The sequence below is a fragment of the Oryctolagus cuniculus genome, chromosome 13 (assembly GCF_051225735.1).
Source record: "Oryctolagus cuniculus isolate XC-2025 breed Fujian yellow rabbit chromosome 13, ASM5122573v1, whole genome shotgun sequence".
NCBI lineage: Eukaryota > Metazoa > Chordata > Mammalia > Lagomorpha > Leporidae > Oryctolagus > Oryctolagus cuniculus.
In genome coordinates this window covers 65,934,808-65,960,699 of record NC_142879.1, presented here as the reverse complement: position 1 = coordinate 65,960,699, position 25,892 = coordinate 65,934,808, and the positions used below count along the sequence as shown (strand labels likewise).

The window sequence follows — 25,892 nt, the reverse complement described above, 5'->3', positions numbered from 1 at the left end:
CTGGGATAGCAGCAGCAGATGGCCCAAGTGTCAGGGCCCTGCCACCCACACGGGACACATGGATGGCCTTATGGGTTTTTGGTTTCTGCCCGGCCCCAACATTCGTTGGCTTTCGTGGCCTTTGGGTAGTGAACCAGTGGATGGAAGATTCTCTCTCTCTCTCCCCCTCCCCGTCCCCTCATCTCTTTCTTGCTCTTCTCCCCTACCCCATCTCTGAGTAACTCTGCTTTTCAAATAAATAAATAACTCTTCAGAAGAAAAGAACTTTAAATACATGCCCATTGCAGGAAACCTGGCAGCTGAAAAAATTATCAAAGCTAAAGGAAGAGTCAGTCAGCATTTTGAAGGAAAGTTAGAGCCCTCAGTGTCCTTTAAGGCATTCCTGGGACATGCATACACCTGAGTGTGCATACAGCATGTCTGTGTGTTTGTGCACTATTGCTAGAGGGAAGAAGTAAGCATTCTGCAGCCTCCTAGGGTGAATTAAAGCCTCTGATAGATAAAAATGTAGCATATCCTGAACAATTGAGCTCTCGTCAGTGGTAAAAAACCACGGTTCCTCATAACAAGTCATGCGAGTCATGTTCTGTCTGCCCTTGTTCTTGCACGGAGCCAGAAGGAGTTTTATACTTGTTTATTTCCAAAAAGGAACACCTTGCACATTACAGTTGAACAAGATTTACTACATTAAAATCTTGCTTTCAAAGAAATCTGGAAAGGTAAGTGGCTAGTAAGATACATATGTTGAAGTCAAATGGCTGGCCCTGAATAAATTTGAGCCACAGAGGAAATAAATGCTGATCAGGAGGTAATGATTTGTTAAGTCCTCAATTGCTGTACCGTTGTATTTCCTAGGGGTAAGGGAGAAAGCACTGAGAGTAAGAGAAGGATTTTGCCATCTTGTATGCCCCAGATGCCATTTGGGACACCCAAAATCAATAAGGATCTTACCCAGTGTCAGTACACAGCTTGTGTCTATACCTATACTCCTTTAGACAGATTTGAAATTTGATTTTGCCCACATGCCCAATCCTGATGAAAGGTGCCCATGGCTCAGGTGGCTTGGTGAGCAGTTCCTTGAGGCAGGAATGTTCTGAGTGTGTCAATGTGTCTTTCTAGTTCTCCCCATGATTTCCAGCAGATCCGAAGTGCAGTCACTTGCCCCTCCCTGTCCCTCTTTCTCATCTTGTAATGTGGGGACACCTCTCCTCATCATCTGGGAATGTTTATGAAGCCGCATCAGACCTTTGTCTGGAAGACTCTGTTAACAGTAATGCATGCTTGGTTTATGAGATGGTTACAAGGGAATGGAGGTGGGGGCAGGGTGCCAAACATGGCCGGTGCTTTTATCTTTGACATTACAAAGAGGACCCCTGGCCAAGGGCCAGATTGGAGTTTACTGGAATATAAAATGCAGACATGTGCTTTCTGTTGGTAGGGTGCCAGGAGGAAGGCTCTCTGTGTAGTCAGCCAGCACTTTACTTCCATGGGGTGCAGAGTTGCCAGGGAGAACGTCTAAGTCCTGGTGATTCTGTGCATAATCTCTCATGGGTATGAGTGGGACAAAAAAAGATCTGTACCAAAGAATCTCATTATCCTGTCTTTCTCGCCAACTCTTTGTAAGGAGTGTTCTCTCCGCCAGGCCCTCATCTCAGGAGTGACTGCCCTCCGGAGTGAGCCAACCCCAGCTTCCAGAAACAGATCTCTGCATGGATCGATTCATTGACTACAGAATTGTTCTAGAAGAATTGAGACACTGACTTGTTCCCACAGATAGACAAAATACAATCCTGGGTTTCTTTCTTTTATTTTTTTAACGTAAGGCTCAGAGATTTAAGTATTCCTCCTTTAAATTGTAACACACTTCTTGAACTTTTGCCTGTTTGACACGTAGTCTGAGGATTTCAGTGCTGACTTACAAAGTGGTAGTAAGGTTCTGAAGTCAATTAAATAATTTCCTTTGGTTACCCCTACAATTACCTCGCGAAAAAAGTATGTCTAGACTTGTGTCCCAGGACTCGTTATCTGAAATTGCTGGTGTGGACCCCAGCTAAACTATTGCTGTGGTTTGAGACCGCAGATTAAATAATCTGATGTACTTGCTTTGGCAGATAAGCAAATACCATGTGCTTGCCCAAGTTTGGAATTTTGCCCTTGTTAATCGTTGTACATACAAATGTTGTACAAAGGGGATGTGTGGACTAAATAATGATTGTCAAATTCTTATGTTGGCAGAGGGCAGTACTATGCTGCATGTTTGGTGCTGCATATTCTCTGTGTTCTTGCTGGGGTATTTTATTTATTAGAAAATTCAGCGTAAAATAGAATGGAGGGTGGGGGCAGGCATTCGGTATAGCAGTTAACACACCACTTGTGACGCCTGTGTCCCACAGTGGAGTGCCTGGGTTCAAGTCCCAGCTGTATTCTTGATTCTGGCTTCCTGATAATGTGAACCCTGGAAAGCAGCAGGTAATGACTCAAGAACTAGATTGAATTCTTGGCTTCTGGCTTCGGTCTTTCCCAGACCAGGCTATTGTGGGCATTTAGGGCAGTGATTCAGTGGATGGAAGATCTCTCTGTCTTACTGTCTCTGTCTTTCAAGTAACTATAAATAAATAAAAATTATAAAAAAATAGAATAAGGGAAAAATAATCGGAAATGCAAGGATTTCTAGTTTGCTGTACAACCACAAATCCCAGAGCCTCTTCTATCAGAATTTCTGGCCTCTCCTCATGCACAACAGGCACCTTTTCCATAGGTGACTAATGGAGTGGAATGATTAGTTTCTGTCTCCATGGTAACCTTAATCAAGTTCTCACCTGGGAAAGCTGAGCCAGGAGGCACTGTTAGCCTGTAGGCCTCACAGCTGGCCAATGGCAGAGCGAGGATGGGGCTCCAGACTCCTTAGTTCCACTTCCATGGTGCTGCCTGCCACATACCCCATATGCCAGGAGCACAGAACTCGAGTCATGATATTACTATCAGGACATTGCCCCTTAAACCTAACTAGAATCTGTTCTGCTTCAGTTTACAGCATTTTCTTTCCTGTTTGCAGAGCAGAGTGAAAACAGCTGTTTCCAAAGATGAAACTAGAAAAGATGGTGGTGTGGCAGATTAGAGGAGATAAGGGCTGTGGTTTTGGTTTCTATTAGAACAAAACCTGCCCTCAAATTTGGGAATTACTCATAGTAATGGTTCTTGCCGTTAGAACAGTTTTCCTGTAAAATCTGCATTTTTCCCAGACTCTCAAACCTCGCGCCTTGTGGTGTTTACACAGCAAGACTGGCAGCATTCTGCTAGGAGTTGCCAGTATGGATTTACAGCTGCTCCAAGCCATCCGTTTCATAGTCTCTCTACAAATATGAAAATAATTTTCTTGACTGTGCTTTTGCGAGCAGATCCAGCAGCTTTCTGCTTCATAGTCAAAGGACTGTTTTTCCAGTATAGGGGAGGCTGCAAGAAGTATCTCATCCCTACCTAAATGTCCTGTGTAACATTTAACTGCCTTTGTATACTAGCAAACATTGCTAGCTTGCTAAAAATGCGGATGTAATGGCTGATTTTCAGCAAGCACTACTGACACAGGATCTCAAGCTTCCCTCAGTGTGTAGATGTTAAGTGTTTTTTATTCTTGGCCGGCGCCGCGGCTCACTAGGCTAATCCTCCACCTAGCGGCGCCGGCACACCAGGTTCTAGTCCCGGTCGGGGCGCCGGATTCTGTCCCAGTTGCTCCTCTTCCAGGCCAGCTCTCTGCTGTGGCCAGGGAGTGCAGTGGAGGATGGCCCAAGTGCTTGGGCCCTGCACCCCATGGGAGACCAGGAGAAGTACTTGGCTCCTGCCATCGGATCAGCATGGTGCACCGGCTGGCCGTAGCAGCCATTGGAGGGTGAACCAATGGCAAAGGAAGACCTTTCTCTCTGTCTCTCTCTCTCACTGTCCACTCTGCCTGTCAAAAAAAAAAAAAAAAGTGTTTTTTATTCCCTCCAAGTTGACCTGATTTATGTGAGTATGAACAAATAAGCTTATTTCTTTGAGAAGGAGTTTTATTGACTGGGATCAGCGTTCCTGGCAGAGAGGGTGGGAAAATAGTGAATCTGTAGCTGGGAAAGCTGAACCTTGGAGGTTCTAGAGGTTCTGACCTCACAAACTCAGAGCTGTTGACTGCCTTGCCCAGAAGCTGTGAAGGGGATATTCCTCTTCCTCTGGCAGTTTTGTGTGGCTGGAGATTTAACCTTGAACTTTCAATTGATTGGAATATGTGGCCTTGTAGCAATCTGTAGTTTTAATAGAGCCCTGTTTCTGCCTGAGAAATATAGTTAAGTGAACATTTGGCAAATGATGACAGCTACAGTGGGAACATAAAGTTAAATGGAGCAGTGCTGCTAGTGGCTCAAGTTATTTTGTGGGTCCTTCTCAACATCAACATTTTGTTCAGATTGGGCTTAGTGCCCTTAATTTACCCGAGTATTCCTAAACTGGATCCAAGCCAGTGACAGGATAGGCCAACTGAAAACAGCTTGCCAACCTGAGAAGAGGATGTCTGTTCTGGGGTCAGCCAGCTCAGGCAGGAGGATGGGCAAGTGGAAAGAAGCTGGAACTTAGGGCTCTTGAGAGAACAAACAGCTGCTCAAACTTGGAGTTCACAGTCTGTCACATCTTGCTTGTGAACGTCTATTATAGGCATAGAGGTCCTATGATTTTATGAAATAGATGGCAGATAAAAACCTTTGCAAGACAACTTTAACCTGTGAAATGATGATGGTATCTTAATGTCATCCTTTTTGTCTGCATCACAGTTAACACTCATTGCTACGAGATGCAAAGTAAGCTTCCTGGAACCCAGAGGATAGTGTGCCTGTGGTTGTTGGAGGGAGTGTAGTCTGCTTCGTGAAAGATGAGGGGAATTTGCATGAGTGACTCAGTTGAAGAGGCTTCCAGGCAAAGGTGCAGAGGTGGGAGAAGAGGGGGATGAGATCCTAGTTGGTTCTTGATTACATTGTTATGTGCTTCCTACTCCATTGGGATGAGGTGGTGGTTTTCCCTGTCACTCTAGTCAGTCTTCCATTGACCCCCTGCCCTCTAAAGTTGGATAACTTAGGCCACTGTTCTGTGATTTTAGTGTGTCTGGAGCATGCAGGGGCAAGGGCATATCTACTCTGAGGATTATTACCACTGACGAAACTTGGCTTCAGGAAATGAAATGAATTGACAAAGTCACACATACGTGGATGGAGCAGGGATTCTAGTACACAACTTATGACTGTAAATCCTGTGTTCTCACTGAATTCTCCTAATTATTGTGTACATTTGTTTGTTAATTGCTAATTAGAACATTCCACAATTTGGTCTTGCTTCAAGTTGAGTACATTTTCTTTTCCATCTTCCCCAGCCTGTAGTCCCATTGACCAGTTTGTGATTGATACAATAGTGAATGCTCTATTTTTAACCACTATTTTTCCACTTTATGAAAGAGCCATTTTTCCCCTCAAGTTAAATCTGAGCTGCTTTCCGTTGTTTTTGCCAAAGGAGGTGGAAATTGGTTCCAGCAGAGATGTTTTCTGTTAATCATAATGTTTTTGAATAATGTTGTATATTAATCTATTAGTCCTACTATATTATCCATGAACCAGAGTATAGTGGTCAAAAACACCACAAATTCAACTTTTTTTTCCCATCATGATTTTCAGTCTCAGGACTTCCTAGTCTGTCTCCTGAGTTTAGACGCTGTATTTGAATTTCACTCTACTTTTGTTTTTCTTTAAAAAAGTATACAGAACCCCAAACAAAACCCTTTTTTCTTTTAATACACTAGAATTATTGAATTACTGTAAAAGCTTATAAATGTGCATTAGTTTTATTTCCCATCCTATACCCATCCCTCTCCAGTCCAGTCTAATTAGATTGGGTAACAGGAAGTCCTGGAAAGCAGATTGCGTTTCTCCTTTTCCTTTTCTTTTTAATGAGAACCATCTGAAATTAGCCCAGTGCAGAAATTTCAACATCAAACACGTGTGAGCCAAGTAAACACATCTGTTCAGTTGTTCCAGATGCAAAGTGGATCTGGGTGGATGCCTCTGATGTTCAGCCTGATAGGGCTAATGGTGGCTTTCCCAAGGATGCATTCAGCCGGTGTTGCTGGATTACAGCAAGAAACACAGCTTTCAAATTCAGAGTAACTACTGGCACCTGGCAGGTATACTTTCTATTCTGAAACCCAAAGGAAGCATTTGGCCAATTGAATGTAATTGTGTTGAATGACATCCTTTTATGTGGTGGTGAGATTATCTCATATCATCTGGTACCTATTTTTCCAGTTAAGGAAATGATTTTGGTGTATTGACTTAGCAGCTTTGTATGAGGCAATGTAGATAGCTTCACTGATCTATCCAAGGGTAGATGGGGCCAGTGACCTCTGGCCATGAGAGCCACAGGAGACTTAGGATGATGTTGGAAGTGGAAACCAAGGGAATTAACTAAGTCTGCTCCCCAAGGATCCCCTGTTGCTGTTTTTGGAGGCATGGCTCCCGAGCTAGGGTGAGATTTCTGATACTCAGAGAGGGGAGTCATATTTAGCTTGTCAATTATGGCCATCATCATAATTTAGCAAATGCCTATAGCCATAGTGGGAACACATTATTTTCTGGCATTATCATGATATAGTAATATTAGAAATGAGTAAAGGCAGACATGTGATGTGAAAAAAGGACAACTTTGTATTTCCTTGGTTGGGATTCTTCTTGTGGCATTAAGGTCGTCTTGAATACTGTTACCCATGGGTTGTGGAAGAGCATTGCTCTGTCCTTACTCATTCACTCTGTTACCATATGTTTAGTGAGTCACTCACTATGCTGGCATTGGGGATACAGATGTGGTCATGGTCACCTAGGGAGTTATGAGGCTAGTTGGTCAAGTTGATCATTCAACACTTGAGCTGGCTAAGTGCCGAGGTAGGTGGCAGAGTGCCTGTAGTGGCTCAGGAAGGCTAGACTGACCCAGAAGGCAGAATTACACAAGACTTCCTGATAGAGTGCATGGAGGGATGGGAGGAGGGGGTGGCATCGTAGCATAGGGTAAAGCCACTGCCTGCAATGCCAGCATCCTTATGGGCACAGAGTTGGGTGCCTGCTGCTCCACTTCGATCCAGCTCCCTGATAATGGCCTGGGAAAAGCAGCGGAAGATGGCCAAGGTGCTTGGGCTCCTGTTACTCAGGTGGGAGACCTGGAGGAAGCCCCTGGCTCCTGGATTCAGCCTGTCCCAGCTCCAGCCACTGTGGCCATTTAGAGAGTGAGTCAGTGGATGGATGGAAGATCTCTCTCTCTCTCTCTCTCTCTCGTTCTCTGTCCCCCTCTCTAATTCTGATGTTCAAATGAATAAATAAATCTTTAAAAATAAAAAAGAATGTACTGGGGACTGAGTCCAAAATTAACAAGTGGAAAGAAAGCCAAAGTGAAGGCAGTGGCTACCCAAGGAAAGAGCAGGACAAGTCAGTCGGAGTCCTGACAGTGTTCTTAGGGAAAGGGTCCAGCTGGAAGAATAGAGGGAGTGGCAGTGCCAGAGACAGGCTTGGGTCAGATGATGGGATAGAGCCACCAGGGGAAACAATAAGGGTGAATGAACCAAGACAGGGGTGTCAAAGGCTTTTGAGCGGCCAGTGAGGGAAGGGAGACATTAAGGTGGCTCGTTCTGACCTGAGAGCAGCAGGCACAGTTCTGCCTCACATGAGCTGTTTCCATGTTTATCCTGTTTAAAATGAAGACAAGTTGAACAGGGCTTTGCTGGAGCTGTGCAAGAGTGGTCACCAGCAGTGACTAAACTGACTCTGCATTGACTCAGCCTCCAGAATGGCTCAACAGAGGGAACGGCAGAGGCCATCAGAGCAGCTTCCCCTTTGACGGGCAGGCAGCTAAGGGCCAGCACCGAAAGGCTCACCCGGGGGCAGACACTGGGCCGCCCCCAGCTGCTGGCAGAGCTCCCAAGAGCGCATTTTCTCAGGAACCCTTCTGCTTACACTCTGAATTATTGTTATCATTTGTAGAGAACTTGGTGTTTTAAGAATGTATAAATATAGAATCAACGTTTTCCCCCTCCCGAAACCTGTTTTCAGGACTCACTTCTTCAAGCCCCTTTTACATTAATCTAAAACTTAAAGAGGATTTTTTTCCTCACCATAACTTTGTTCTGAATGATAGCACATGTCCCTGATGTATTTGGATAAGAAATAATGAAAATAGCAACATTTACTAATTTCTTACCTCAGAGATTGGGAAAAATAACATCTTAAATTTACAAGTTGAGAAAGTAGAAGACTTAAGTTATGCTTACCCAAGTAGTTTTTCTGTTTGTATGGCCTATTTGTCTGCATACTCAGTTATCCTTGTTCATCCAGGTGTGAGACAAGGGAAGGGGGTACAGGCCCCTTCACAGAGGTTGTGAGATGTCCCTGCACATGGAGAGCAGGGAGAAGTGAGGGAGGGAAGCCGGGGTGGGTCAGGAGTTGGGAGATTTGGGCACCTGAGAGTATAGAGACACTCACCCTGTGGGACACTCCAGGGAGTTGATAGTTAACTGTTAATGAGTGTAGCTTTGTCCAGGTCTGGTATAATGTGCTCTCCTGAGCTATCATTTCTGAATGCTCAGAAGCCATTGCAAACTTTGCTTTCTCTCTGTCAAGTAAATAAAAAGGTTAGAGTTAGCCCCAAAGAATAGCTAACGAGATTATGTTCACTGGTGGCAGATTTAGCTGTTACTGTAATTTGAATATACAATTACTCTGTCCTGAGAAAGGGTCTCACTCTGCTTGGTTAAACAGTACCTGATCTTTGGTAGGTTCCATGTTGGGGATTTTACTGTCTTTTTTTCAAGTTTTAATACTAGAAAGATCTCAAGAACCACAGATGAATGATATTTTGAATTTATTTAGTCATCAACATGAGTTTCACCTTTTAAGCCAGTCCAGGAGAAAAACAAATTTAACTTAGATATGAAGATAGTATAAGGAGCATGGACTCTGAAGCCAGGCTGACCTGAGTATGAATCTCACGTCTGGCAAGTGGGGGTGGAGACACATTTGGACAAATAAAGCTTCAGAATTATCTTGTACCTCATTGTGAACTGTAGGTACCGATGCTCTCCAGGGATGTTCTGAGGAGTCATTAAAATCTATTCGGGCCGGCGCCGCGGCTCACTAGGCTAATCCTCCGCCTTGCGGCGCTGGCACACCAGGTTCTAGTCCCGGTCGGGGCGCCGGATTCTGTCCCGGTTGCCCCTCTTCCAGGCCAGCTCTCTGCTGTGGCCAGGGAGTGCAGTGGAGGATGGCCCAAGTACTTGGGCCCTGTACCCCATGGGAGACCAGGAGAAGCACCTGGTTCCTGCCATCGGATCAGCGTGGTGCACCGGCCGCAGTGCACCAGCCGCGGTGGCCATTGGAGGGTGAACCAACGGCAAAAGGAAGACCTTTCTCTCTGTCTCTCTCTCACTGTCCACTCTGCCTGTCAAAAAAATAAAAAAAAATAAAATAAAAATAAATAAAATCTATTCGAGGACAAGACACATCCAGACCACTACAAATAAAAGTTCTTTTCTCCCATATCAATCCTACAGTCAGCTGAGTATTTGTTACATCCCTGGCTCTGGGCTAGGTATTTGGGAGAGGCAGGATCAAAGGAGAGTAAGACATATATTTAGTGCTAAAGAGCTTATAATTAAGTGGGGAAGCTGTTACATGCACACAAGCTACTACCTACAGGCTCTGACCACACTGGTCTCCTCATTGTTTCTGGAACATCCAGGCCTGTTCCTGCCTCAGCACTTGGGCACTTGCTGCCCCCTCTCCCTGGAACTGTTGTCTCCCACTCCTCTACCTCCTTCAGATCTTTACTCAAATATCAGTTTGTCTGAGATGTTCCCTGATCACCATGGCTAAAGTCATCCCAGTGCTGCTACTCCCGACTGTCTTCCCTGTTTGTCTTTCTGGCTGACAACTCTGTTTCATTTAGATAAATGTTGGTATTTTTTCACCTTGTGTTCCTCTTACCTCTTCAGTGTGAACCGTATGATTGATTTCTTTACAGCTCAGTCCCAGTGCCTGCAATGCCAGTGTCTAAAGGCACTCAAAATGTGGATGGAATAAATGAGTGATGAAATTAATTTCAGGTACAGGGCAGAGCATCCGCAAAGCTCCAAAGGACAAAGAATAGGAGGTATGTTAGGGGCTCTATTAGTTTTCTATTGCTTTTGTAACAAATGATCATAAACTTAATGACTTAAAATCGCACAGATTGGTATGTTTCTGTAAGTCAGAAGCCTGGCACAAGTCTCACTGGGCTAAAGTCCAGGAATCCGCAGGGCTGGCTTTCAGGGTGTTCCTTTCTGGAGGCTCCAGGGGAGAATTTGTTTCCCCGTTTTTTCTGGCTTCTGGAGCCCATACATACTCCTTGTCTTATTCTTTCTTCCGTCTTCGAAGCCAGCCATGACTGGTTGAATCCCATCAACCAGTGAGTGAGTGTCACATCACTCTGGCCTCCTCTTTTGTCTCCCTCTTCCACTAGGAAGGACCATTATAATTATATTGGGCCCATCTAGAAAGTTCAGGATGCTTCCCTGTTTTGAAGTCTAATTAGCAACTTTAATCCCATCTGCAAGTTCATTCCCCTTTGCCATATAACCTCACCTGCTCACAGTTCTGGGGATCAGGACATGGGCATCTTTTGAGGGTTCATTATTTGGCCTACCACAAGGACTCAGAAGAAATTTTACTTGGAGCCTAGGATCTGCGCTGCCAGTCTTGAGGTATAAAATTGGGAAATATAGCCAGGCATGACCATGACTGTCAAGATTTAGCAAGTGCACTGCATCTGGGAGATGGTGGGAGGTTGCTGAAGGCCTTAGAGTGGAGGCGGGGGTGATCAAACTGAGGCTTTAGGAGGTGAATATGGACTTACAGCAGGGATTCTCAGGGAACTGATGTTTGTCTTCTCAAAGCATGTGACTCCCCTCCCCTTTCTAAGTGCAGAAAGCTAGGTATATATTTAGGATTTCCTAAAAAAGTAGAGTGCTGTTAGAATTCCTTTTGCAAACTACCTTGTTGTATCACACATACACAGCACACAAATGGAGACCCATCAAGTCCTGTTTCAGACACACTCACACAAGTGCTCAGTCCTCTCCTATGCAAACTGGCGGCCTCACCCTGTTCTTGGGGTCTCCTTTCTGTGCTCATCAGTGGCCCCCAATTTTTTTCTTCCCTGACATACGCATACCTGAATATATATCTTCCAGCTAGTAACCTAGGCTTACTGTGGCAGTAGTCCTCACAGGATCATGCTGTAAACCTCCCCAGCAGCCCTAAAGACACTCTCAGAAGATGTGTATAGTTTGACAAAGTCTGGCTTCTTTCACCTTTTCCACCCATCTCACGAAGGCCACTGCTTGGGGCGCCTGCATGCTGTATTAGGGTACTTGGGTTGAGATCCTGTTACTCTGCTCTGATCCAGTTACTGCTAATGTGAATCTTGGGAGGCAGCAGGTGATGACGCAAGTTCTTGGGTTCCTACCCTCTACATGGGAGACCTGGATGGAGTTCCAAGCTCCTGGTTTCAGCCTGGGCCAACCCTGGATGTTGTTGGTATTTGGGGACTGAATTAGTGGATAGAAGATTGATCTCTATCTGTCTCTGTCTCTCTTTCTCTCTCTTTCTCTGTTTCTCCTCTCCCCTCAAATAAAATGAAAATAAATAACTTAAAACAGCACTGTTCAATAGAACTTTCTACAGTGACAGAACTAACATCTATCTATCTATCTATCTATCTATCTATCTATCTATCTATCTATCTATCTTCCGTCCACTGTGGTAATTGTGAAATGTGACTGGTGCAGCTGTAAATAGACACATGTTGTGATGGCTACCATGTTGAAGAGTGCAGCTTTCAACATCTAATACTTGCTGAGCATGTGCAAGAGGCTGTAATGGTATTTGTGGGACACAGAGTAGTATATAATGAGGACACAAGTTTTTCATTTAAACTTTGACTATAACATTGTGATTTTTGGACAAGTCATGTAATCTCTCTCAATCTAGCTCTGTCATCTACCAACTTTTATGATCGCTTGTATATCAAAGAGTAGGGGCAGATGCTGTCTGGCCTAGAGGAGACGATTATTTTACTTCTGAATTGTTTAAAGTTGATGCATGGTGATAAAAGATCTCCTTTCAATTAATTTTAGTGTTGCTTTTTAATATTCTAGATAGCATACCTTCTCCTTGCCCAGGCAAGGGTGGAATGCACCCACTGCCTGCCCATGTTACTATACTGGGTATGATGTCACATGAAACAAGATTAAAAATGGAACAATATGGGGCTGGTGCTGTGACATAGCAGGTAAAACCACCGCCTGCAGTGCTGGCATCCTATACGGGTGCCAGTTCAAAATCCAGCTGCTTCACTTCTGATCCAGCTCTCTGCTATAGCCTGGGAAAACAGTAGAAGATGGCCCAAGTCCTTGGGCCCCTGCACCCACGTGGGAGACCCGGAAGAAGCTCCTGGCTCCTGGCTTTGGATTGGCACAGCTCCGGCTGTTGCATCCAACTGGGGAATGTACCAGTGGATAGAAGACCTTTCTCTGCCTCTCCTTCTCTTTGTGTAACTTTGACTTTCAAATAATAAATAAATCTTTAAAAGCAAATGGAACAATATTAGTAAAAGACTGAGCACTGTATCACACACATAGTTTGCAGTCATTCATTCAACAAGTGCTGATTAGCACCTACAGTGGTGCTGGAGATACAGATAGAATATGGAAAAATGAGAGGACCTGCTTACTGAATGGGAGAGGGCACATTTAATCAAAGCTGGCTTATAATTTTGTGGGTTTTTAGTTAATTTTTAAAACTGCCAGTGGGTTTTTTTTTTTTTCATTTTTGTAGAAGTCAGCATTGGTTCATATGGATTTAGCTTACTTATTTCCCTTTATCCTAGCTTCCTTTTGATCAATAACTTCAGCCATTACCAGACACTTTCAGTTTTCTTCAGTCTGTGTAGCCCTAGGTAGTCACTAATCTACTTTGTGTCTCTGGATTTTCCTGTACAGGATGCTTCCTGTAAAATGAATTGTGTAACAGGTGGTCTTCTGTGATTGCTTTTTTCACTTAGCATGTTTTCAAAGTTCATTCATGTACATTCATGTTGCAGTGTGCACCAATACTTCATTTGCTTTATTGTTTAAAGATTTATTTATTTATTTGATTGATTGAAAGGCAGATTTAAAGATAGGGAGATAGAGGGCAGTAGGGGAGAGAAAGAAATATATCTACCATCTGCTGGTTCATTCCCCAAATGGCCACAATAGGAAGGTCTGGACCAGGTTGAAGCCAGGAGCTGGTCTCCCACATGGTGGCAGAGTCCCAGGCATTTGGGCCATCTTCGGCTGCTTTCCCAGGAGTATTAGCAGGGAGCTGGATCAGAAGTGGAAGAGCTGGGACTTGAACTTGCACCCATGGGGTATGCCAGTGTCACAGGCAGCAGCTTAACCTGCTATGCCACATGCTGGCTCCCACTTGTTTCATTGTTGAACATCATTCCATTGTATACCTATACAATATTTTATTTATCCATTCATGAGTTGATGGACATTTCTGCTGCTTAGGTATTATGAACAGTGCTGCTGTATTTGTTTACAGGTTTTTGTTGTACGTGTTTTTTGTTTTTTTTTTTTTCTCACAGGCTTATACCTAGGAGTAGATTTGTCAATCGAGTAATTCTAGTTGCTAATATGCTAACTCTGTGTTTAATCTTTTGAGGAACTGTCAGACTGTTTGCAAATCTGTACCATTCTACATTCCCACCAGCAGTAGAGGAGGGTGTCAATTTCTCCACATCCTCACTAGTACCTCCTATTAGCTTTTTTGATTATAGCCAGGCTAGTGAGCATGAAGTAGTATGTAATTGTTGTTTTGATTTGTATTTCCCTGATGGTTAATGGTATCAAGCATCTTTTATGTGCTAATGAGTCATTTGTACAACTTTTGGAGAAATGTCCATTCAGATCCTTTGCCCAGTTTTTAATTGAATTATTTGTTTTTCTTCCCTGTCTTTTAATTTGGCTTGGGCAGGATGCTGATATGCTAACCGGTGATGAGCAAATATGGAAAGAAGTTCAAGAATCCTTGAAAAAAATTGAAGAACTGAAGGCACATTGGAGTATCCTTTTATCTGTGGGTGAGTTGGATGTTGGAATTGCTTTTTTATTGTTTGGAGTCTGGTGTTAATGAGGCCAGGGGCAGAGTATCACTTCTCTGTAAGCTTCCTTCTGTTCCATGGTCATGGGCTGCATCTCTCGTCCTAGTCGGCAGTTTGGGTACAGGCTAAGGAAGATTGTGGTGACATCAGCATGTATCTCTCACCACCATTAGAACAGATGGCTCAGAAACAGTAGGAAAGAAAGTAGTAGTCTCTTTAAATGTAAAAGCTACCATGTTTCTAGATTCCTTTCCACCCATAACCACATCCATCTCCAGGAAAGAATAGCTTAGAATCTTTATAATTTAAGGTCACTGACCCTCAGACACAGAAACTTCATCTTAAACCAGCCATGACTACAGCACCAATGTGTGTGGCTACACAATAACTTTTCCTGGGATAAATAGTAAGGCCCCTCAGTGGGTTAAAGTTCTAAGTAAAGTGCGATAGCATATGGGGGAGGTTGTATGGGAAGATTCCTCTGGTGTTTTACTGTGCAAAAGGTCTCCTGAATCAGGGATAGGATAGGCCAAGTGGGACATCACTCTCAGGAGAGGAGTGCGTTTGGGGAAAAATGTGACACCACCACAGTAAGAAGAAAGAAGGATGAAAAAGGGCTACAAAAAAGTCTTTTAGATACTTTGGGCAAACAGGAACAAAAACAAAAACAAAACAAGAAACCACAAACTTACAGATGAGGTTTGAGGTTTCTCATCCACAGATAATGTTTTTAAAAGAATCATAAACAATGCAAAAGTAGTTAGATAGACATTTCAATTTTTAAAGGTGAAATCATTTCTGAAATCCATGGCCCAGTGACTTTGTTAGTTGTTCTATGAGAGACTTTGGCATTGGTTCCAAAGAAATGGAAAAGAAAACTATGATCATTAGAGTGCTGTATGGGTTTACTAAGAGCAAGAAAGTCATGATTTTCTCTGTGAAGTTTGTAAATAGAGTTCATAAAGGGAATTAGTCAAGGAATTTATGTTAGAAGCCAACATAGCCAATTTTGTCTTGCTAAATGATAAGAATGATGCTTAATTGGGTCACAGTCACTTTTGAGTGCTTTGTTCCCATCTCAGTCCTCTTCAACCTTTGATAAAGTCTCTTGAATAAAGAGACAGGCAGGGTTCATCATATATCCAAAAATGTATAGATGGAAGGGATAGCAGATGTAGAATGATACAATCAGGAGTTCAAAAAAATCCCTGGAAGTTTTAAGTGATGTCTTCAGTTTAAAAAGATGAAATTTTGACAAGAGTACATGTAAAATGTTCTATTGAGATAAAAAATTTTAAGTGTATAAATATTCAGAAAGCTTACCAAAGATAAGAGACACTTTTCTTATATGTATATATATGTGTATTTGAAAGGCAAAATTATGGAGATGGGGAATAGAGAGGAGAGAGAGACAGAGAAAGAGATATCTTTGATTCACTGGTTTACTCCCCAAATGGCTGCAACAGCTAGGGCTGGGCCAGTCCAAAGCCAGGAGCCAGGAGCTTCTCCTGGGTCTCCAATGCTGATGAGGAGGCCCAAGCACTTAGGCCATCTTTTATTCCTTTCTCAGGCCATAGCAGAAAGCTGGATCAGAAGTGGAGCAGCCGGGACTCAAACCAGCATCCATAGGGGATGCCAGCACTGCAAGTAGTGCTACACCACAGCGCTGGCCACCGGTATATGAAAAACTTTTAGTGCTTTAGTAAGCAACGTGGTTTGGGGCCAGCATCATGGTGTAGTGAGTAGACCTTCTGCCTGTGATGCCAACATCCCATGTGGGCACCTGTTCAAGTCCTGGCTGTTCCACGTCCAGTCCACCTCCCTGCTAATGACCTGGGCAAAGCAGTGGAGAATGACCCAACTGTATGCGCCTGTGCCACCCATGTGGGAGACCAGGAAGAAGCTACTGGCTCCTGGCTTTGGCCTGGTCCAGCCTTGCGGTCGCAGACATCTGGGGAGTGAACCAGCAGATGGAAGATTTTCTCTCTCTCTTTCTCTGTCTGTCTGTCTCTCTCTCTCTAGCTCTGACTTTCAAATAAATAAATAAATGTTTAGGGAAAAGACAGCATGGTTCACAACCATGAGAGTATGATATTAATGAGAGTATGATATTAACTCCCCTCAAGGATTACAGAGTTCTCAGGCTGCATTCATAGAAATGTATAGTTGTTTGTATTGATCTCATCAATTCTTGAATTTTCTATTTAGTATGGAGTAGAACATTGAAGGAGGTATATAGAAAAACAAATAAATTTCAAGGAATAGAACCAGAACCAAGGAAGAATTTGAAAGCCTAACTTTAGATCAGATGGAAGATCATGAAAAAAATTGCCAAATCTGAGAGTAGCAGGTCCGTGGTCATGGGCTCAAAGAGCTGATACAGTGCAGAGGAGTAGGATTATTCTGTGTGGCTCCAAGGATGACCCAGCTACAGTCATTCTCAATTGTGTATGTTTTTACTGAAAACAGAGTCTGTGCCGTGTGCCTTGCTGGTCATAATCCACCTTATGATCCAGGCAGAAATTAAAAGGCACAGCACTCCATGCGTAACTCGCATACAAAATGGTATAGTCAATGTGAGAGGTCAAACGTATTTTGGTAAATATAAATATTTACAGGGAATTCAGAGACACCGACATCAGCTTTGGGTAGTCAAAGTTCTCATGGAGGAGGCAACAACTGAGCTGTGTGTGGGAGGGCTCCCCGGAGTTCGGCCAGGCCAACAGAATGGAGAAGTGGGGTCCCTGGGCACAATACGGCACGAGGCGGCATGCTGCCAGCAAGTGGCCTACTGTTGTGTTTGAGAGGAGGGCAACGTGGTAAGGCCTTAAATACCATGCACAGGTGAGAGGAAACCGTGGGATGAGTTTAAGCAGTAGAATAATGTGATTAGGTGACCAAAAGCTCTGTGTTCTGACACTATGAGTCTGAAGAAGTTGATTAATTCCCAAGTGAATTTACTCTGCTCCTCTTTCTCTTTTCCCCTAATCCTCTTATGGTTGTTTAAAACTATTCAGGAAAAAAAAAAAGATATCTGTTCTGTCCACTGGTAATCTGTTCTCTTTGGGTGGGCTATCTAGTCCTGCTTAGGTCTCGAGCTCTACTCCTCGCTGGAACTGAGTGACTTGTAGTAAACACCACACAAATGCCAGGCACTAAATCTTTAAGCAAATAGATGCCAGCATTAGCTTGGGGGAAAAGCTTCTTAGTTAAAATTATTCCATTTTTTTGCTCACTGGGGTGTTATACAGGAAAGGTTTTGCCGCCTTTGCCAGGAGACCATTGCCAATATTGTGAAGGGAAATTGGCTCGCAGTCCCTTCCAGCTTGCTTGGGGATAAAGTCGATGTATTCCTTTGAGTGGCTGCGGAATGTCACATCTGGTTTTTGCTTCCAAAGCTTGTCACCTCAAGCATCTTTAGAATGAATTGGAAAATATATAAATGAATACACAAACAATAGTGGAGGTCAAATAACATAATGTTAAAATAAGGTGCAAGTCTTGCCACAAAAATGTCTAACATTGTGTAAGAGACAGTCATTCCTCCTGACAGTTCGTCAAATATCTAATCCTGGAATGAAAAGCCACAGAGGTTATCCCAGCAATCTGTTACAAAATCAGTGCATTGCATAAGACACTGCTTCCCCCAACCTGTGGGGGACGTATTCAGCAAACTTTAAACATACATGTCAGATGAATACAAAGGAAAATCGCCAACTCTTCTAGGACCAGAGTTAACTCCTCAGAGACAGGACTTGTCCTAAAATTACAGGGAGTGCAAGATGAAGGGCCCCCAACTGCGTTTAGTGATGCTTGAAATTCTCAGCAAGCAAGCCGTGCTTCGGGGTGAAGTATTTTGCCTCCAGGAGGAGGCCCCTGCTGAAAGGAAAATATGTTTCCTGTGAGGGTTCATAAAGATAATAGTCCTCACTCACGCAAGTGGCTTGATTAGCTTATTAAGAGTGTCTGCTGAGGGTATGGATGCTGGACAAAGTGGATTTTGCTGGAGGGAGGGATAAAGCAGAGCTGGAGTACACAGAGGGCTGCCTGTTTGGGATGCATCACGTTGTGGTAGGACACCACAGAGAGGGCCTGAGCTTGGGGGATTGTGAAGAGATGGGGTCCCGTGGGAGAATGGGGTGTTCCATCCATCCGGGTCCATCGTATCCTTTACCTTAAGCCTAGTCATACTTAGAGGTCGTAACACAGAAAAGAAGGGGGAAGATACTACTGCTTGTGCGGTGTATATCTTGTGTGTGCCACCAAATGTTTACTCCTATATCCCTGGCACCCAGACTTCTGCCTGGCTCACAACAGAATGCATACAGAGTTTTGTCATTCTGCATACAGTGTCTTATTTAATTCCCACAGTGACGTTATGCAGTTTTTACTTTTGGCCTGTCTCAAAGCACTTTGACTTCCTCAGAACTTCAAACCTTACAAATGACACAATCAGCTTAGATTTGAATCCTGCTTTATCTACAGTCAGAGGCTATGCCATTTCTGCTGTATCTGAACTCTTCAGACATTGTCCCCCACAGGAACTCTGACATCTGAAAGGAGGTGAATGTATTTCTACACTGTGGAAGGTGGGGGTAGGGTGAGTGAAGGGCCAATCCTAGCCCAGCTGCTTCCTTAGCCTGTCCCCACCCTCATGCAACAGCATAGCACAGAAATTGAGTGAGCTTGTGAAGCCCTGCACTCCTGCCATCAGCTGTGCAGTGCTTCTGAGCTAATTTGCGAGAGAGAGAGATTCAAAGCACTCTCTAAATACTATGTCCTCAGTCCTCGACTCTAAGGAGACAGAGAATGAAGTGAGGTCACACTAAAACTCAATGAGATTAACTCACCGTTAATCAGAAAGTCATTGTTACCAAGGAGTGGATATTGGGTCCTCTCCCTATCCTTTGTTTAATTTGAGAGGTAAACAGAGAGAGAAACAGATGAAGGGACAGAGCTCCCATCTGCTGGTTCATTTCCCAAATGCTCTGCATGCAGGAACCCGATCCTGTCTCCCATGTAGGTACCAGTGTCTCAGTTACTTGAGCCATCACCTGCTGCCTTCTAGGGTGTGCATTAGCAGGAAGCTGAATCCCAAGCGGACCTGGGACTTGAACCCAGGCTTTCTGATATGAGACACAGGTGTCCCAACTGGCATCTTAACTGTTGTGCCACATGCTTTTTCCTCCCCATTCTTTAAAAAGTATCATTTGCCTTTGCCTGCAATTTATGCACATAAAGCCATGGTCTTAATATTTTCTTTCACTTTTGGGGGTTAAAATAAGAATATCTTTGATTAGCTGTTTAGCTTAGAGGTTAAGGTGCTGATTAGAGAGGCTGGCACTGTGGCGGAGTAGGTAAAGATGCCATCTGCAGTGCTGAGATCCCATTTGGATGCTGGTTCGAGTCCCAGTTGCTCCACTTCAGATCCAGTTCTCTGCTATGGCCTAGGAAAGCAGTAGAAGTCTTTGGGCCCCTGCACCCCACGTTGAAGGCCCAGAAGAAGCTCCTGGCTTCTGGCTTCTGATCAGCCCAGCTCTAGCCATTGCAGCCATCTGGGGAGCGAACCAGTGGATGGAAGTGGATGCAAAACTTTTCTCTCTCTCTCTCTCTCTCTCTCTCTCTCTCTCTCTCTCTGTCTCTCTCTGCCTGTGCCTCTCTATAACTTCATGTGCTGATTAGAATGTCTGTGTTTTACAAAGAAATGCATTGTTCTATTTCTGGCTCCAGCTTCTTGGGAATTTGTACGCTGAGAGTAAGTGGTGATGGGTTTGGTAGTTGGGTTCCTGCCACCGACAAGATCTGATCTGAGTTCCCGGCTCATAGCTTCAGCTGTAGCCATCTGGGAAGTGAACCAGGAGATGGAAACTTGCTCTAGCTCTTGATGTATATCTGTCTCTCAAATAATTTTTTTTTTTTTGACAGGCAGAGTGGACAGTGAGAGAGCGAGAGACAGAGAGAAAGGTCTTCCTTTTCCATGGGTTCACCCCTCCAATGGCCGCTGCGGCTGGTGCGCTGCGGCCAGTGCACCACGCTAATCCGAAGCCTGGAGCCAGGTGCTTCTCCTGGTCTCCCATGCGGGTGCAGGGCCCAAAGACTTGGGCCATCCTCCACTGCACTCCCGGGCCACAGCAGAGAGCTGGACTGGAAGAGGAGCAACCGGGACAGAATCCGGCACCCCGACCAGGACTAGAACCCGGTGTGCTGGCGCCACAGGCAGAGGATTAGCCTAGTGAGCCACAGCGCCGGCCTCTCAAATAATTTTTTAAAAAAGAATAGTTTTGTTAAGTATAGACTTGGGTCATGTTTGCTTTATAATAAAAAAAAATGAGATACAGTGCAAGTGAATTTCTTTAAATTGCTTCCCCTAGTGTGTGCCTATCAGTTTTTTTTTTTTTTTAATTTGGCTCTGTGGATGCCCAAGACTCAAATGACACAGAAGCAAGCGTAAGCTCTTCCTTTTGAAATAGGAATTTCTTTAAAGCATCTTTAATTTCTGATCAACTTTTAAATAGATACTAACACAGTAATAATTTCAAACTGAACTAACAATGTTTAATAAACAGCGTCTTCTGTTTCACAACTAGGTTGAAAGAGAATATATTAAGAGTGCGAAGAAGAAAAGGAATCTTTGGAAATTTTAAGTCGCTAAAGCTTATAAGATGGCTTGTTGATGTAAACAGAATCTGCTTCCCTGAGATGCTGCTTACATGTTTTGTTTCTCAAGTGTGTATTCAGGCGGCTCATCTGTGCAAACTAAAGGGGACTTCCTTCCCTCCTGTGCCCAGGAGCTCTTCAGTCTTTTAGAGGCTCTCATTTCACTTTTGTTTTTCCTTGATCAAGACAATGAATCCTTAACTAAGGTTAATAACAGAGTGGGAACAGGTTCTGGCCCTGTGCCAGACAATCATAAGCAGCAACTCCGAACGGCTTCCCGACATCAACATCTACCAGCTGAAGGTGCTCGACTGTGCCATGGATGCCTGTATCAATCTCGGTCTGTTGGAGGAGGCGTTGTTCTATGGCATTCGGACCATGGAGCCATACAGGTAGGTCCCAGTGAGAAGGCTAAAGTAAAGGCAGAATATGTTTACTTGGCGCAAAGGGTTGACGTTGGGTGGTATTTAATTACTACTTTATAGCGAATGTTCCCATCTGCTTTTCAATACGTAAAACGAAAGCTTGTTTTATTCCTTTTTTCACTGATATATGCATCCATTAATCATTTATTAAGTTTCTTGTGTGTGTCAAGCACTGTGGGTGTACAGAGAGACTGATGAAATGCTGTCTCGTGTGGTAGACATGAATACAGTATGTGAGGTTCTTGTAATGACAGAAGCAAACATAGGGAAGGTGTGGGAGACCTGGAGAGGAGGAGCCTGTGGCTCATACATAGCTTGGGAGTTTGTGTCCTTGGCCTCTGCTGGCCCAGGTGAGGCCGGCCAGCATGGAGACCATGGTCGGGCTCATGTTTGTTGAGCTTTATAGTTCCCAGAGTACTTTCAGTAGAATCATTTGCCCTCACAGCCACTTTATGATCCAGATGGTTGAGCAGGGGGCTACCCTGCCCATATGGGTTGCTGAGTCAGCCAAAGGACCTATGGGTAATTTTCTATTGGTTGCCGAGAGACCCACAACTTTTCTGTTCCTGTGTGTCCTTGTAACTTGTGTCCCAGGAGAGAGAGCCTATTTGCTGCAGGCTAACAATGAAAGTCCAGAAGTTGAGATTGAAATCCCTCCGGGGGGAGGACACAGAGGCTTAGGCAGATTCTGGGAAGATACTGAGACTCCCAGCTCTGCAGATGGTAGAAACGTGGTGTCAGCCAAAAAGGGCTGTGTGGAGGGGCAGTCCGGGTCTAGACGTATGCGACTTGGGACAACAGACTCAGAAGGACTCTAAGTGAAGCAGGGGTAGGAGAAAGGTAGCACAGAGGATACTCCCTCTCCCTTGAGGAAGAACCTCAGGAGGCAACTTGGAAGGAAAGTCGCAGGAACTAGTGTGACGAGAACAAAAGTGAGTCCAGGATTAGGACTTTAGCTCAGGCAAAGGTAGGAAGCCAGAAGTGAGGCACTTAGCCAGGAACTTTTTGTAGGTAGAGAGGAATGTAAAGGTGACAAAGGCCCTACCAGACAGGACATGGCAGGGGTCCATAAACCAGCCAGTGGCACCGGCGTGACCTGGAGGGTGTTTTCTGGACTTTTGTAGGTGATTTTTGCCACTGCCTTGTAGATGAACGGCTTAGGAATCCAGACTGTGAGTCAACTATAATCAAACTTAGTAGAGATTGCCTTGAGGGCTGTAGACTTTCTCATGAGCAGTGAGATGTCTATTCGGTGAGATGAATCTTGTGGGTTCTCAGAAAATCCGAGTCGAATACAAAGAGATAAGGCGTCTTTCTCAGAGCCTCGGTGTTGCAGTGACAGGCAGGTCAGGCGTCATTGGTGTTACCTCTCTGAACTCCAGGGCTTGGGCTCGGGGAAGCCAAACCACAGGCTGCTGGCTTGAGCGGGTGGACTCCAGCCAGGAGCTGCGGGCAGAAAATCCTCCTTCACTCCTGGCTGGTGCTGCATTCTTGCTGCCATCTTCCGCTTCCTCTCAACGTTCAGGCTGCCCTGCTCAGGCCTCTCTGAAGCACGGAAGCCCGTTCTCTGTGTATTTCTGAATTCTCATTCCCCCACCTACCCTGGCCTCTCTGAAGCTCTAACTTACCCTTCAGTTGGACTTAACCTTGAGTCCAACAAAGAGATCTTTTCTTGTGTGGCCAAATCCAGCAGAATGTCCTGTATCGAGTTGGGAAAACATTTGGTTATATTTTCCTGATGTTTGGCAGGTCTCAGTCTCTCCGTCAATGTGTCCTCTGTTCTTATGCTGGGTGACAAATTTCTAAGCCTCCCTCATTTTCTGTTCCCTGGAGCTTGTTAAGGAGTTGCTGTGCAGTGTTTGGGATTTCAAGAAATCTAACCTGCATTGCTTCACTTCAAATGAGTGAGATTTGATCCCCTTGCTTTCGAAGTTACAGTAGAGGAAAAGGATTATAATGAAGTTAGGAGAAAGGAGCGGGAGTTGATACTACCACATTTTGCCTCTTTCCCTGCAGCTCAGGCAAAAGTAAAAATAAGGAAGCAGGTACAGATAGGTCAGATGCTCTGTAGCCCTATGATACTCTTGGAATGTGAGGTAGGAATAAAGAAGCTGGCTTGTGCGTGAGGGAATTCACACTGAGTGTGATCAGCCATCAGCATGGGCTCCTTGCAAGAGTGCTAGCAGGCTTCTTGCTTACTTTTAGCCAAGGACACGGACAGTGACCAAGAGGTGACTGGATTGTCAGCTGCCGTAACAGCTTTACAACATTAATGTATAGCTTGCCACAGTGAGATTGAGGTCACGTCTCAAGTGAGAATTTTGTCACCCCGACCTTGGCTAAATCTTAACTTCTGACCTTAGGGAGAAAGTGTCCATGTTCCGTTTTTAATCCAAATCACTGGTCTCAGCTCCTTTCCTGCCACTCTGTCACTTACTTCTTCTCAATATATTTTACTCAGTGCTTGTGGTGCAATTTATTGTTAGGTTCTTTATGTTTCATAAAGCAAGTTGGAAATAATTCATGTAAAATGTATACCTTCAGGCTGGCACTGTGGCATAGCAGGTAAAGCCGCCGCCTGCAAGTGCTGGCATCCCATATGGGTGCCGGTTCAAGTCCCAACTGCTCCACTTCCAATCCAGCTCTCTCCTATGGCCTGGGAAAACAGTAGAAGATGGCCCAAGTCCTTGAGCCCCTGCACCCATGTAGGAAACCCAGAAGAAGCTCCTGGCCCCTGGCTTCAGATTAGCATAGCTCTGGCCATTGTGGCCAGTTGGGAAGTGAACCAGAGGATGGACAACCTCTTTCTCTCCCTGCCTCTCCTTCTCTCTATGTGTAACTCTGATTTTAAAATAAAATAATAAATCTTTTTTCTAAAAAAGTATACATTCTAGTACACTTATTAGCTTGTAGTATGTCCTCCAAAAGTATCTGTGCCCATATCCACAGTTATGTACACAAGTATACCTTAGCATTGCAAACACTAAGCAGAATAAAAGTAATTTAAAAGTTTTTCATAAAGTTCATTAACAATAAGATGATTCAGGTTCTAAAGTTGATAATTTCGAATGTGATATGTGTTTTCCTGTGAAGGTTGGTGTTACAGATTATGTGAGCTCTCCAGCCTTGCCCACAAAAGCCTATGCAGCCTGTAATGATGTCATCAGTGTAAGCTGTATGTTTCAGAGAGAGCAGAGAATTAAATACAAACTGCTGCTTAAAATATTTATTTGGAAGTCTGCTATTCCCACATCTAATTTTCTCCAAAACTGTTCAGAGTGAGGAAGAGAGAGAGAGAGAGAGAGAGAGAATGATCTACTGATTCACTGATCAGATGGCTGCGATGGACAGGGCTAAGCCAGGCTGAAGCCAAGAGCTTTATTCAGTTTTCTCACATGGGGGGCAGGGGTCTAAATAATTGGGCCATCTTCCACTGCTTTCCTAGGCACATTAGCAGGGAGCTGGATTGAAAGAGGACCAGCCAGGACTTGAAGAAGCACCCATTATGGGATGCTGGCATTGCAGGCAGAGGCTTTATCTGTTACTCCACAATGCCAACCCCACAAATTGTTTTTTTTTTTAAGATTTATTTATTTATTTGATAGGTTGTTTGATAGGTAGAGTAACAGAGGCAGAGACAGAGAGAAAGGTCTTCCTCTGCTGATTGACTCCCCAGATGACCGCAATGGCTAGAGCTGCGCCAGTCCAAAGTGAGGAGCCAGGATCTTCTTCCGGGTCTCATACATGATGGGTGCAGGAGCCCAAGGACTTGGGCCGTCTTCTACTGCTTTCCCAGGTCATAGCAGAGAGCTGGATCGGAAGAGGCACAGCCAGAACTTGAACCGAAGCCCATATGGGATGCTGGTGCCACAGGCATAGACTTAGCCCATTACACCATAGCACTGGCCCCACTTAATTCTTTTTAACAGAAACATAGTATTTCATCTCATGAATAAATCAGTTCTTGTATCTTTGTGTACTGATACACCTAAATCCTAAAAGATAAATGCATGTGATAAATTGCTACATGCTGACTTGCTGCTTCAAAGGTTATTCATTTTACATTTGGATAACTGTCTGCTAATTACGCTCCTGCACTCAGCGAAACAAAACAAAACTGTTTCCTCAAGAGGGTGTGAGAAGGGATGACATTGATTTCTACTGTGCATGTTCTAAATTCATTTCAAAATATTTAAGAGCTTTCTCTTTTTTCTTGGTCAAAGCCTGCATTATAGGGTGAGGTTGATATTAATGTTGTCTAGAAGTAGTGTTTTTGTGGTAGGAAGAATGATAATTTTTGTGAGTTACCCAGGAAAGAGGCAGAAGAAAAAGAGTGAAGGAAATACTTAAACACATTCGGAATGCATGCATGAATACAGTGTTGAGACAAGTGGGAGAGGTGAGGAGGGTATGAAATCCCCCTCAAAAGGAAAATGATAAAAGTGTGATTTCAGTGTAAATAGTTTTCTATACTTTGTTGTCAGAAAAAAATAGGGGGGCTGGCGCCGCAGCTCAACAGGCTAATCCTCTGCCTAGCGGCGCTGGCACACCAGGTTCTAGTCCGTGTCAGGGCAC

The 25,892-nt window shown here is 44.2% G+C and overlaps 1 protein-coding gene across 7 annotated transcripts in view; it reads left to right on the top strand.

The window, feature by feature from the left end:
- The window catches only part of SMYD3 (SET and MYND domain containing 3), a 780,787-nt gene that overhangs the window by 640,196 nt on the left and 114,699 nt on the right, over positions 1-25,892 (top strand). For all 7 annotated transcript variants that reach the window (XM_002717632.6, XM_089311679.1, XM_089311675.1 and 4 more), the window contains 2 exons: positions 14,109-14,196; positions 21,110-21,284. In XM_002717632.6, the coding sequence (XP_002717678.3) occupies positions 14,109-14,196; positions 21,110-21,284 (263 nt within the window). The remainder of the gene's footprint in view (positions 1-14,108; positions 14,197-21,109; positions 21,285-25,892) is intronic.